This window comes from Phalaenopsis equestris, unplaced genomic scaffold (assembly GCF_001263595.1).
Source record: "Phalaenopsis equestris unplaced genomic scaffold, ASM126359v1 Scaffold000531, whole genome shotgun sequence".
Classification (NCBI taxonomy): Eukaryota; Viridiplantae; Streptophyta; class Magnoliopsida; order Asparagales; family Orchidaceae; genus Phalaenopsis; species Phalaenopsis equestris.
Window position 1 is genome coordinate 392,964 of NW_018164971.1, and position 15,412 is coordinate 408,375.

General features: G+C 35.6%; 1 protein-coding gene across 1 annotated transcript; it reads right to left on the bottom strand.

Moving 5' to 3' along the window:
- Positions 1-3,089: 3,089 nt before the first annotated feature.
- LOC110028824 (putative serine/threonine-protein kinase) lies at positions 3,090-10,449 on the bottom strand. The gene is made up of 7 exons (XM_020730828.1): positions 10,394-10,449; positions 7,519-7,632; positions 6,487-6,593; positions 6,195-6,405; positions 5,226-5,463; positions 4,609-4,759; positions 3,090-3,655 (listed from the first exon to the last, which is right to left on the bottom strand). The coding sequence occupies exons 2-7, from the start codon at positions 7,586-7,588 to the stop codon at positions 3,293-3,295; spliced, it is 1,140 nt and encodes a 379-aa protein (XP_020586487.1). The 5' UTR covers positions 7,589-7,632; positions 10,394-10,449; the 3' UTR covers positions 3,090-3,292.
- Between the last annotated feature and the right edge of the window lie 4,963 nt (positions 10,450-15,412).

The following is a 15,412-nucleotide window of genomic DNA, read 5'->3' on the forward strand; positions in this document are numbered from 1 at the left end:
ACCCAGAGTAGGTGATCAAACCAGTGTTGTTGATCAAACCTAAGAGATTGAGCAATCAACCCCAAGAAATGGATCGATCAGGTTGAGACAGCCGATCTGACCCAAAGTGGTTGATCGAACTAGTGCGGTCAATCAAACCAAAGAGATCGGGTAAATGGGTCGGGGCGGCCGATCGAGACTGGAAAATGGGTCAATCAGGTCGGGACGACTGATTGGACCTAAAGTGGGTGATTGAACCGGTGTAGTCGATCAAACCGAAGAGATCAGACAATCAAGCCAAAGCGATCGATCAAGCACAGGAAATGGGTCGATTGTGACAGGGTGGCCAATCAAACCCAAAGCGGGTGATCGAACCGGTGCCCTCAATCAAACCCAAGAGATGGGGTGATTGGGCCGGTGCAGCCAATTGAGCCCACAATGGTCGGTCGATCGTGCCTGTGCAACCGATCAAATCAAAGTGACCACGCAGACAAGCATACAAATGCAGTGATGTCATAAATAATCATGCAACCCAAAATACTCGATGAGACGTCGAACTCGCTTTATCAATCACACATGGGATCTAGGGTTGAATTGGCATAAGAGGTGTCAATTTCATATCGTGTGAAGCAACGTGACATTGCCACCTGTTGCCCGATGTAAAGCGAAGGGTTTTCTCACGAGGAGAACTCTCTGTGATCAAACGAATAACGACTAAAGGGATGTCGTCATCCGCTCTACCATTTGATTTCACGTGTCCATCCAAGTGAAATCGCCAAAGCAAACGATGAGGTTGAGTCAACCTCGTCTTTTATGTGATTTTAGTGCAAGGGCTTTAGGGAAAATGCCCGGATTTGTATGGGAGAGTCCACAAAATGCCCTTAACCTATAGATCTCCTCTAAGCACAAAACCCTAGTCCTTAATCCTCTGACAACCAGACCTAGAAGGCTCTAGAAAGGAAAAATGCAAGGGATCAAGGGATTTCGCCTACGGGACGGTTGATCGAAGCATTTCTTTTGTAGGAAGAAGCTTTCCTCGACGGAGAGTGATGAGACAATCAGATTTCTTCTCCAAATTGATGAGGAAGTCTGTCTCACTGAAGATGCAAGAACGTTGGACTCTTCCTTCTCCATAGTCAGGAAGAAGCTCTCCTAGCTGGAGAGTCGCAGGAAAGTCGATAGAGAGGAAGGAGATGACCGTAAAAATGGAGGACAAGATGAAGACGATGAATGAAAATGTTTTCCCTCACCTTCTCTTTGTCGAAGAAAAAGAAATCCTACAAGAAAGCTCCTCCCAAGCTCCCTTTCTCTTGCTCTCCTCCCCAATTCCAATGGTTGTTGATCCAGATGAAACGAGGCTTTTCCCCTTGGTTAAATCTCCTTAAAAGGCATCTCAAAAGATCTAAACCACCTTCACCTTCCTCGTTTAGCATGGTCACAAAAATTTTTAGTATGTCATTTTAGGGTGGAGAACCAAGCAAAAGTAGGAGGATTACAGGTCATGGCTGCATAACCGGCAGGAAACTAGCGTACGGAGGTCAAAAATCGCTAAACAGTTTCGGGCATGGCCATGTCGTTGTTCAAAGTGTCGCGGATCAGGGTCTGGCGTGGCTACGCCCGAAGCCCGGGGTAATTACACCAGGCACTCTGTCTGGCCGGTGTGTTCACGTTGTCCTCAGGTGTTGTCATGCGGGCTGAGGGACCTGGAGTGCCTCGAGGAGGCTTTGGCGTGGTCATGCCACTGGTTAGGCATGGCCACACCAGAATCAGGCATGGTCACGCCATACCACAGAAAATTTTGACTTCTAGAAAAGTTCGTCAAAGGGGTTTCAAACCTCATGGGAACCCACTCAGATATGAGCAGTTATGATCTTAGGACCTCTGTAATGGTCGTGAATGTGTCTCGAAAGAGCTCAAGAAGGTGAACCTTACACGTGTTGCAAAGCACGACGGTTCTAATCTTGAAATTCGTCTGTGCAGACCTTAACCTTAAGGCACGAACACATATAAAGCAATTTAGTTAACAATATGTTATGGGAATATCTGTGTTAGCTAGATACAGTCCCGTGCCATAGGAATGAACTTCATCGCGGAGGATACCAGTGGCAGTGCACGTTTGACCACGATCAACTCGGAGTACAGCTATAACTATGTAAAACTAAACTATAGCATCGTGTTACTCAACGAGGAGGTTCTACGTATGTTGCATCAAAAAAGTAGATGCCAATATATATATATTATATATATATATATATATTGATTTAATTTTTTGTAAAATTAAAATAATGAGTGATTTTGTAGAGAAAATATAGTTTAAAATGAACAAAATCGCAGGTGCATGAAATTAAAAAATAAATGCACACACAAATTTTATGTGTTTTGACACGAACCAACCCCCGAGGTACCTTCATGCTTAGCCAACCATTAGGCTAGAAAATCAATGATAATAAAACACGTCACAACTTACATGTACTTTTTCAAAATTAAAGTGTCATATCAATATGATCTCCCATATATCACAATAATATTGGGCAACCTCCTATTGTTATTTTTCTAGAATAATCATGTATCTACTCATACTTCTACGACATAAGTTATGTTCTAACCTATTACAAATCATACCAGACATAAAATTGCCAACTATTGATGCATATAAAATTCTAAAAATGCATCCACTATTTACATCTTGGGAAAGTGCTACTTCCAAAGTTTATATTGCTTTGTTACATGAGCACTAAATATTAGATCGTTGTGATAACTCTCGTCCAACTTGGTTAGATATATTCCATTCTCACGGAACTTGAGTTCATGTGCCCACATTTCCCATCATCTATCATGCACGTGCACACACACACATATATAATGAACAGCCTAAAAAGACCGAGATTTGCACCACCAACATGTCGCAACATGAACTTTTCAATCCAAACCCAATAAAATTTGTCTCACAAATTCAAACAATGATCGTCTCCTCATGACTTCAATTCCTCTAACATCACTTCTTGATCATGCTTGATATAAATATACAACTCAAAATAAAGAGATTTGATTACGAAGCTTATCTGAAACAAAAATCAATCAAACAAATAGTTGATTATCAAAGACATGGATATTACAAAATCAACAATAAAAATGGATCACTTAACCTGTTTCTTTACAGTTACCCATACCAACTTACGTTCATGGGTTTATACAAGCCTATCGCCTCTATCTAAAATAATAAAAAACCTAATGCACATAACATAAAGAATAAAGGGATCACTAAACATACAAAACATGGATATCATAATCATATATATATAGATATGATGTCTTACTCTCGGTTCTCAATAGCAGTGAAAGTCAATGAACCGTGTGTGTTGTTCCCTGAAGATTCTGGATTTGATGAGGAGGTGGAAGATGATGATAGCAACAAGTCATTTGGCTTCTTCCTCAAAACCTTCAGTTCCATGAAATCTGAAACAAGGCCGGGTTTGGTGATCTGAGTTGACTCGATGTCCACCTCGCCGATCAACATCTTTACAACAGTGGACATCGTGGGACGAAGCTTTGAGGTATCTTGGGTGCACAGAAGGCCAACCTTTAGGAATAAACATGCCTGCTTGATGTCGAGGTCATCAGACAGTATCGCATCGATGATTGACTCGAGCTCTCCTTTCTCGTAAAGTGTCCAAACCTGAGATAAAAAAAGTCATTCATGTCATCGGGGCGGATTCAGGACAGATTTATGTGGAAAAAATAAGACAAAAGATTAAAAGCAGAGGAGAACTAAGCTGGTATAACGCCCTGATAGAACAGACGTTAAAAAACATAAGGATTGGTTAAACATAATCCCTCTGCTACCACCATAGAACCCCGAAAACATGTGCCCAACATTTTTGGTTGTGCCACGTATGAATGTAAATATGAAAGTTTAGGTGTGTGAAATGTACATACATAAGAATTGTGGGCTTTGTATGTAAATTCCCTTTCAAATATACTCACCAGAGGTCTCTTCCCTGAAAAGGTCACTAATATGGTTGAATGGTGATTATGATGAACTCACCTCTTTCTTAAAGAATAAGTAAAACATGCATAGGCAAAACCGATCTTCTAATGGCATTAAAAAATAAATTCACCAAATTTTATCAATTTTTTTCTTGGAAGATTTACATACATAGTAATTTGTATTTATTTTCATATCTAACACCAAAACTTCAATTTATATATATATATATATATATATATATACATATATATCACCTTACCTATATATGAAAATGTGCATTCCATTTTTTTAGAAGTCAAAGTAGTGGCATTTTTTATGTGATATGAATGGTTTGGGTGATATAAATGTAAAAAAGTAAAGTTCGGGTGTTAAGAGATGTAAATACATTAGAATTAGGTGGCATGTGTGTAAATGCCCCCAGCGGCAGAAATGACCAGATTTTTTACATGAGGGTATCAAGCACAAAGAATATGAATGCTAAAACGGCATTCATATCAGCATCTAATTAGGATGTAACATAGCTTCAGCAAAACTAAAGGAAAAAAATAAAAAAAATTGTCATGAAGATGCTGCAACAAGAATACAAAATAGCCAGTAACGAAAGCCTTGAAAAAGGATGCAAAACCTGGAAAAAAACTCACTCTATCCAGAAGAAAATGGTCTCCAAAAGGCAGCCTTGTGTTTGTATTCGATCGGCCGCTAACTATTTCCAACAGAAGAACTCCAAAGCTGTAAACATCTGACTTTCGTGTAACCTGCCCGCGGATAGCATACTCAGGTGCCAAGTATCCTCTAAACAAAACAATATTATATCAGTAGAGAAAAATAAATGTATCCCCAACTCTAAAGAAGACAACTTTATTAACTTTCAGCTGCTAGAATAACTACTATGTTCAGATTCCATAAACAAGCAAAACAACATGATAATTATAATTCTAATGCTTTTCTTATTTAAAATTTCAAACTTTCCCCATACCAACATCACTTAGAATAAAACAAAATAATGTCAACATAATCCCGAGTCTTATATAGGGGTCCAATTTAGTCTCAGAGTTATCAAAGTGTTAATTTAGTTCCCAAAATCTTTGAAACGGGAACAATCTTTCCTGAGAACTATTTCAACCCATATTAAAAGAACTTGGGGACTAATTTGAAACTTTTATAAATTGGGACTAAAATGACACCATGTGAATACTCAGAGAACTATTTTGGCACTATGTTCGATACTGAATACTGAATTCACGGTAGATGAACTCACGCTGTTCCCGCAACTCGGGTGCTGACATGGGTTGCATTTGGAGGCAATAGTTTTGCTAGCCCAAAATCCGATATCTTGGGAGTGAGATCTTTGTCAAGAAGAATATTGCTTGCTTTGATATCACGATGAACGATGTGAGGCACAACTTCCTCGTGAAGAAATGCGAGTCCACGCGCAACACCAATGCAGATTTTACATCTCGTTTTCCAGCTAAACTGAATGTTACTGCGGTTTGCACCTAGGAGCAAGAGAAATGAAATCAGTTTATAAAACACTAATCAAAGAGAAAACTCAGACTTCATTATTTATCTGATAAATAGTCCTCAGTTCTTTAAACTCTTTTTCAAGGATCATGTTAGTCCTAGAGTCTATAAGGTGTTAATTTAATCCTCCGACTCTTTTAAAGAGGGCTAAAATGGTCTTCCCTAAGGGCTATTACAGCCCAATTAAAATTTTCTAGAGATTGATTCTTTATTGCGTGGAAAGTTGGCATGTAAAAGAGAATCCTGAAATTAATTTAAGTGATGATTAGTTGAGAATGCTCAAGTAGATGAGTGGGTCTACACTTAAGAGACAAAATGTGAAAAGAATATATTCGTGAAAGGGTTGGGGTAGATCTAGTGGCGGACAAGATTAAAGAGAGTGCCTTAGATGGTTGGTCACATTAAATATCGACCATTTAATGAACCTGTTATAACTTATAAGAGTAGATAGTTTAGATTTGACTTATGTTAAGAATTGTAGAGGCAGAACTAAATAAACATGGACATGTTGTAAAAAAATTGATTCTAATTTATTATAATTAAATGAAAATATGATGCAATGGAGAAAAAGGATTCCTGTAGCCGAACACACTTAGTGGGATAAAGGCTTGTTGTTGTTCTTGTAGTTGTACAGACTCTAAGAATAAAATGATCTAATGTAAATAGTTAAGGGTCTATTTAGATAATTTGCTCATTTTTAAATTACCAAGAAGAGTTTGAGCGAGACTATTGTTCTCGAGATAATTATAGACGAGTAGTCTGTAATCTCCTTCCATGCAGACCCCGTGCAACTTGACAAGGTTTTCATGCACTATATCTGAGATTGCGGCGATCTCTGATAAGAACTCCTTTGCTCCTTGAGTTGACTCACGGGAGAGCACCTTCACAGCAACATTAGTCCCATTCGAAAGCTTTCCATACAACAACCAATCAAAAATCAAATAAAAGTACTGGCTTGAAACTTTGATTGTGGTAATTGTATGACACAAATTTGTTACCTTATACACAGATCCAAAGCCTCCCTTTCCAACTTTGTTGCCTGGGCTAAAGTCCCCGGTGGCTAATCTTAATTCCTCATAAGAGAATAATTTTACATTTCCCGCAACTGAAAATTATAAAACAAAATCAAAACATTATTTCACCATGGAAAAAAACCTAGAAGAACACATGATGTAGAACTAATTAGGATTAGGATTTTCTAACGCAAAAAAGGAAAAAAATATATATATATATTAGTAGCAAGCTTTCAAATAAAAAAATAAATTTTTGAAGATTCGCAAAGTACAAAATACCAAAAAATCAAACAACTGAATTTCTTTAAATGAAAACTGAAAAAATTCGAATTTAAGAATAATCCATGATGAAATTATAAAAGTATTCAAGAACTTCAATAAAATAAAATAAATAAATAAAATCACATAACAAATTGAAATGATTTCACAAATTAAATCTTTGGCATTTCTTTGGATACGAATCAAGAATATTAGATATATTAATAACAAAATAATGTAGATAAAATAGAACAATGAATGAATGTATTGAAGTAAAAAATCAGGTCTTACACCAGCACAAGGAAAAGGCTTCCCTAGAATCATAGTGTCATAATTGTACCGAACTTGAATGAAACACACATTCAACTTGCATTCACAAACTGAAAACTTAAAAAATAAAAATAAAATTATTCAAGCCAAAAGTTAAGAATTTGACGCTTTAGATAAATAAGTATAGCTCGGATCAATATCAATTCAAGTTTAAATTAATTTCACCAAAAAAAATTCCAAGTTTAGTTTAAAATCTCCAAAGGCAGCTGATAGTGAATGCAAGCACCGTTTAAACTTTCAAAATCTCGTCAAAGCATGCAGTAATGCAAATTTAATAACCGCTGCAACACCCATAATTCCAAACTGAACCACCTAAATATTACAGATAATGCCAAAATACACCAAATAAAAAAACAAAAAAAAAGTCAAAATATCACAGCTGATTTGAAGAAGACGCCATTGCACTACATATGGACATAACATGTTCACCTTCATTGAGCCGGAAAGTCTCCTGGTCCAATGTACCTTTTCTTCGAGGAAAAGACAAACAACAACCCATTTCTGTAGCTGAATAAACAAATATAGCTTATGTGCTTAAAACCCCTGCAAAATTAAATTAGAACATTTAGAAAAACATAAGCCAGACGTACTTTGAATAAGTGTAAAACTTTTTAAATAAGAATATGATTTGAAAGACAATGAGTTTTGGCATCTTATAAATGGAATCAATGATAAATCCATTACTGTTTTTAAGTATGTGCCATTTGCTTCACAAAGAATACTATACTATTGAAGCATTTTAGACAAAACTAGAAAATTGTTTTTTTCTGTGTGTGACGAAAAGATCCTTGGCCTCAATAAGCTATCTACGCTCTGAATTGAAGAACATCAAATGGCGAAACTTAGGTTAGATTAATTAAGGAGTCAAATCCTCATCCTTAAGAGAAAAAAAACCGTTTAAATTTAACATTTGAGAAGCAAAGAAAGCTTGTAGCGAACAAGTAATGTCCATACTGAAGTACAAATCTAACATTAACTTATTAAAAAAACAGAGAGAGAATTCAAATTGTTTAATTTTATCCAAAGTTCTTGATTTTTGGTAATTATGGTTTTTTTTAATTGTTTAAAAGCACATTCTTTTTTCCCTAATAAATTTTTATGCCTTTTCATATCACCACCACTCCTTAAAGATGATCAATTTCTATACAGTCAAAAAATTTTCTACTCAACATTATGAACAAAATAAACCAAGTTATATCATATCAAGTTCAATTCAACTTTAAATTATTTATAATTCTATGTTAATGAATGCAAGTCTAATTTTCTAGGTTATGTGGCAAAAATTTCTATTAAAATCATCTTATAATCCTCTCGTAAATCTTCCTACTAAAACCTATTTGTCTATTAAATTCAGTCACATTAGTTAAATGAGCTATATATGCCCTATAACATACAAGAGTATACATGAAACATCCAACATCACCAGCAAACAACACATTGGACAATTTTAATCTCATCATCAATATTAAGTTTATGCCACGCATTTAACATGAAGTAAGGGATAAAGATATATTAATCATTTTTGCATGGCTCGTTCTTTTCTATTTGGGGCATTTACATGCATACAACTCAATTCTTATGTATTTACATATCTAACATCTAAACATTAATATTTACATTCATAACACTCAAATCCTTACCATAAAATCAAAAATACCTCTTTAATAACATTTTAAAAGTCAAATGCACCCTTTTATGCATCAGCTTATAGCACCAAGGTGTTATAAATGAAAATATCAAACTTTAGTTATTTGACATGTCAATCCATAAAATATGTGTGATATTATGTAAATTTCCCTTATCTTTTTAACACCATCTGCATCACATCTTATACAGGAGGAAAACCCTTTGACTATCATATCCTTACAAATATCCATAGTACCAAGCTCCTTCTTGTGAAGTCTGCTTTCTCAACAATGACCATAAAATGTACATTATCCATACTCTTTTTATGAAAGGAAAAAGAGTACGTACATAAACTTTACTATTGATTAACATATTCAATACCTAAACCTTACTTTTTACATTTATATCCTGCAAATCTTTGATATCACATCAAACATATTAAGATTTTAACTTCTAAAAAGTGAAATACTTTCATGCATAGGTAAGGTGGTATGCCAGTAAAAATTGAAATTTAGGTGTTAATTATGTAAATACATAAGAATTGAGTGGATTGAGTGGTATGTAACTAAATATTGAGTGGTATGTAACTAAATCTTCCTAAAATGATTTCATAATCACACAGTGAAACCATACTTTTTTATATTTGAATGAGCTTATTTCACTTCCTTTGAAACTGCTTTATTCCTTCAACAAGAAAACTTGGTGCTTCCTCACTTGCTCTATGCCATATTTAGGTTGTTCCAGTAATATTTACTCCCAGTATCTTGATGCAGAAACTTAACAAAGTATAATTCTGACGCCGCAAAAAGAGTTACACTGATCTTTTTCTTTACAATAGATAGCCTTTCTACAATCAAACCGAAGCTGATATTTTATATTTCTGATTCTTGCACTTTCCCTATATGTTCATTTGACCTATCTATACTTTTTTTCATAAGAAACTCTCCAACTTATTAGTTTGAAAACCTGCACAAAGTTTCTAACTACTCCAGAACAGCTAATAAACATCTACTTTTCTAACTTCTACCTTCCTCACCAAATTTCATCATTGAATCACAAAGCTCATAACTCTTAACCATATTTTTCATATCCAATGATTAATAAGGAGATTAGCCCTAGATCCACCGGTAACCTCCACCTATCAGCATGGCCACGCTGCACCTGCTTCCAGTGTCTGCTACTCATCAAAACCTTAACAGAGTTAGAAAGTGTTACTTTACCAATAAACGCATATGCTTCCAGACCTATTTCATCTTCTTCCATGCAAAACACTTTACTTCCAAAACAGTCCCTAACACTTGAAGCCAAAGAAAGAAGCAAGAACTGTCCATCCAACCAGGCCCGACGCTGAAGGAACCCCTTTAACATTAATTTAAATGGTTTTTCATTACTTCTACGAACCATGAAACCTAACCTAATATTCCAAAAAAAAAAAAATTAACAGGAAAGCTTAAAGATATTAGAGCTGCATATTAAATAATCAAAATTTCGAAGAACACGCATTCTGAAAGCAAATTACCCACAAAAAGTGCAACACAAATCCAAGAATAAAACTCGCAATAAAGAATCCTGTTCTCCACAGCTACCCAGAAACGAAAATGAATGATTAAAAAAAACAGCAAAATACTGTAAAAGAGCAGCTGACACCAAACCAAGCTCAAATCAGGATATATCGTACCTGGAAAACCAATCTCTGTGGGAAGAAGGCGCCTAAGTTGAAAAGCAGTTGCGGCGAACAGATGTGCGATTAGAAAAGAACGAAAGAGGTGCGAAGGAGATGAGGAGAAGTAGTGGGCGATTGACGCGCGAGGCTGTGTCAAACCACTATGGCCCGGATTTATTGAGACGCGGGCAGATGGGGCCAACGGGCTGCCGATTGGTCTATTGTGGAATGTCCACACACGTATGATTAACTTCGAGAGAACTGTCAAAATAGATTTTATTATTTTTTTATTTTTTAAATCATTTTAATTTAATAATTTTAAAATATATATATATTAATTTAGTATCCAAATTATCATTTAACAAATATCGGGCGAAATTTTTAATGGTTTTTTTTTTTTCGTTCTTATGGTGTTTCGCTTCATCTCTCTCTTTTCCCGTTGAAAACCATGGCCGCCTCCTAATTTCTCATTTTCTGCTCCGATCATGTGGGGCTCTGCTCTGTCTTTGCATGGATGCTTCCTATTTTCCCCGTCCTTTCTGCTTTAATACTACTCAAATCTCTTATGTGTATTTTTCAAAATACGGTATGAATAAATTAATATTAAAAATATATATAATATTATAATTTAATTATTTATTTTGTTGATAATATTGAGCCAGGATAAGCCGAACACGAATGAACAAATATTTGTTTTTGTTCGGTTCATTAATAAGTTGAGCTCAAAAAAAAAAAATTTTGCATTCGATTAACTGCGTTAACAAATAACTCGAACACAAGCTACTTAACTAGTCGAGCACAAGTTGTTCGCAAATGATGAGCTTTTTTGATAACCCTATTTGCAATATTTGTTTCAAATAAAATATTTATTTCTCTAGCTCTTTTTCTGTAGTGTTGTGATCCTTATGTATGCGAGTTTTCAAAATTACTAGATAATCTCGTTCTTACGCATGTGCGGTAGTTCAACTTCTTCTTTTTTCTCTATGTATAAAGGGTGTGGAGTTGATGATGTTACACTTTACTGTGCCATTGTTTCTTCTCACTTCTCATATTTCTCTCGGCTTCCTTTTTTTGCACTATGCTTGATGACTCCAAAATATTCTCTAAAGATCTTTGATTGGACGTATCAAATGACAAATTTGGACGACTATGAGGGACATGAATCAACTGCAGCATACATGTGTTTTCGATCCCATGATTGGGCTTTGGATCCCTTGGGAGAACAACTAGGCCACTTTCTTCTATGGCACCGACCACCTCTTCTACAAGGACCGATTTCGCTTCGGTCTCTAGCTACCTTTCTGTTGGGAGTTGTGTGCTATCTTCACTCGCTATAAAGTCATTCCTGCACTTATACTGCCCAACTCCAAAGTATTTGTTATGACTTTTGCCATCTTTTGTCGTCAGTCTGGAATTTCATGGTCGATCTAGCTTTTCAGCTATATGTTTTTATTCTGCTTCATTAAATTTGCCTCAATTAGCAAGTTTCAGCTTATGGGGCTAGTGTTTTCGGTTCTTTTTAAATTTTGAGTCACCAACCTGAACCATCTAAATGATTCAGAGAAGATGATGGACCGAAAATAAATAGAGTAACATAAAACTAGAAAAAAAAATTAAAATAAATATGGAGAAATTATGTAAGGTAATCCCTGCATGATAGGTCAAATTGTGCATCCAAAAAGATTTGGTTGAAGCACCTTAAAACACATATCCACCAAAAAGTTTCCTACGTAACCATAAAACCAAAATTAAATTTTGTTCTGGGGTCAAGAACAACTCATCGTTGTCGGTTTAACGGCTTCAACGGATACACTGCCAGCGTGTTGGATTAAATTCCAGAGCGTCAATCAAATTTATACGATCCTTTGCATGAACTTCACGAGTTCCTCGAGTGTATAATAAATGACCCCATCCTCATCCGACCGAGTTATCCCCCAGCCTTTGTGATGCAGGATTTTTTCTTAATTTACTTTGCAAATAACAAAGTTTTCAATTGATGAATATATATATTCTTTCAAACATATGATAACTTGGATGGCCGATTTAAATAAAGGTCAGATTTGCTTAATTCGCATGTGCACATTTAACAGGAAAAAAATATTTTAATAATAGAAGTGGCTGTTTTTTTATTGGTTTGAAGGAAAAAAAACATGTGATTCGGCGGTGCATAACTTTGACTTTGTTCGAATAACTATAAATTTTGTTTGAATAAATCTTTAATAAATTTTATTTAGAAAATTTACATTCAAGCATTTACATATCTAACACTTTATAAATAATATTTCAATTTCATTAAAATCAAAACTTACAAGTGAGGGTAAAAAAAAAAAAAAAAGAAAAAAAAACTCCTTTTACATGAAATGGTTAAAAAGTAAATTATAATATTGCAATTGCTTATAAAATGTTGTACTAGGTATTTTTATCTTTTTGTATTGTTGTGTTTTGCTATGTTCTCCCTCTAGGGGGGAATAGTGTTAGAAGTGGAGCCTGGTACGACCCTCCTCTTTCGCTCCTGCGATCGTGAATCGCGATCTCCCGCTCCCGCCTCCTCCATTTTCGCGAATCGGCGCCTCCGTCTGCTCCCGCGCGCGCGAAGCTTTGCGTCGCTTTGCCCGTTACTCCTTTGTCGCGAAAGGTCGCGACTCCTCCCGCTCCTGCTCGATTGCGAAACCGTTCCCGCTTCCTGTTGGCGATAAAAGGTATCGCACGACTTTCCTTTCAGTTAGAGAGAAGTCACGGGCAGAGGAAGGATTTGCGTTGAAGAGAATAAGGAAGAATTTCTTGCTTGTGTTGAAGACATGAATGAGTTATTTCTTGCGGTTAAGTCAAAGGAGATTTCTTCTTTGATTCTTCTTGAGACTTACGGGAGCAGGAGAAGGAAGAAGAATGTGTTCTTCTTGGTGACTTGTGGCAGAAGAGACATATTTTCTCTTGTATATTTTTCTTCTTTTTTGATATTCTTGCTATTGGGTGAATCTTGGTGTAAAGAGAAAGAGCAAGTGAGAGATCCTTAATTGTCGTCGTGATCAAACTGGTGAAAATTTCCTCAATTAGTATAATCCTCTGCAACTCCGTGGATGTAAGTAATTTTCTGAACCACGTAAATCTGTGTGCTCTTTTTGGTGTGATTTTTCTCGTGCTATTTTATTCACTTCGTCGTCGATCGATCACTTCGTCGTTCACTTCGTCGTCGATCGATTTAAATTTCAAATATACCACAACAAATAGTTTTTCGTATGAGTCATTTGTTGGCGCGCATGTTTTGTCCGGACACCTGACGTACCTCTACGTGCAGCCTAGGTTATTTCTGAGTTGTTTTCAGGTTATTTTCAATAATTCTGAAATAACAAAAAAATAAAGACCGCGAGTTATTTCAGGATTATTGAAAATATCCGAGAAATAACCTGAAAATAACTCAAGATACCCTGCGCCGCACGTAGAGCTACGTCAGGAGTACGCAAGAAAAAAATAGACCATCTGTTGGGGGTAAAAACTCTTTATTCGGAGGGAAAAAGTCCCTAGTCAGAGTGTTCTTCTATTCAGAAAAAAAGCCATCTAAGAATAGCCAATTCAAATTTTCTCGATATATGTGCAGACTATTTTCATACACTCCAATTTTTATTTATATATAAATAGATGTATATCATTTTTGATACACTAAAATAATGTATTTTTATGTGATACTAAAGATTGGGCGGTATAGATTTAAAAAAATAAATTCGAGATGTTAGGGATATGAAAATTCATAAAAATTAGGTGGTATGTATGTAAATGCTCCTTTGTTTATATTATGGCCCAGACTGAACGACGCGGACCAATAATTAATGGCATATCGATTAACGGGCTAAGCATTTCAATTTCTTTATTATTATTAGGCCGCTTTTATTTGTCATATCACTCTAAGAAATGACAAGGAATAAAATAATTTAAATTTTTATTTAAATCATTTGTTTAATAGTTTGATTAAAATTTAATAGTCAATTTAAGGTGTACTGGTCAATAATAACTTAAATTTAAAATAAATAGTAAAATTTGTCCACTATGAATATCGCAGTCAAATTAGTTTGGCAGAAAGATGATTGGCCATGAAAATATCTCAATTGAAGTTGGAATTTATTTATTAATAATAATTTACATGCACACCACATAACTGAATCACATGTAACATCTAAAATTTGATATTTACATTTATTTTATATTGATATGAAAAAAATATCCATGATAATATATATTTCATTTTTAAATTGTTAGTATATTTTTTTTTAATTTAATATTTTGCGTGTCATATTTGTAAATACATAAGAATTATGTGGTATGTATGCATGTGAATGTCTAAGGGCCCGTTTGGGACAGCTTATAAGTGCGGGCGGCGTTTTGAAAACGCCGCCTCGCTGTTTGGTACCCACTTATCGCCGGATTATCAAAAGTTGCGTTTTCAAAATTGTGAAAGACGCGGATCGCGGGCTGACCCCCGCGATCCGCGTTTTACCACCTAATTTTACGCACTTGTCCTCGTTATTCAAAATTTTCCTTTTTATTATTTTGTAGTATGGATGAATAAGATATCCACCACATACGCACAGTCACCTTTACCCTTACCTTACTGTACTATTACTATCTCAAACACGTTGACAGAAACCCATGCATGACTTCAACTGAAGTAGGAGACAGATGGGTTGGTGAGTTATTACGGGGTCATCCAACACGGTTCTTTAATATGTTCCGTATGACACAAGAAATATTTCATGATCTTCTAAATGAACTCCGGATCAATCATGGGTTTCACGGCTCTGCAAGAACAACCCCAAGGGAAGTGCTTGCAATAACTCTATACATCTTATCCTAAAATGAATCAATAAGAGGGGCTATGGAGCGTTTCCAACATTCATCTGAAACCATCAGTCGATATTTCTCAGTCGGTTTGCACTCTCTTGTGAGTTTGGCCCAGAAGGTAGTGAAGCCCGAGGATCCAACATTCCATTCAATTCCGTCACAAATTGCAAATGACCCTCGATACATGCCATTTTTTAAGGT

Coding starts and splice junctions, on each gene's coding strand:
- LOC110028824 (XM_020730828.1), bottom strand. CDS start 7,588: ATGGGTTGTTGTTTGTCTTTTCCTCGAAGAAAAGGTACATTGGACCAG. Junction 6,594..7,518: donor GACTTTCCGGCTCAATGAAG/GTGAACATGTTA, acceptor TATAATTTTCAG/TTGCGGGAAATGTAAAATTA. Junction 5,464..6,194: donor TCTCGCTCAAACTCTTCTTG/GTAATTTAAAAA, acceptor TCTTGCTCCTAG/GTGCAAACCGCAGTAACATT.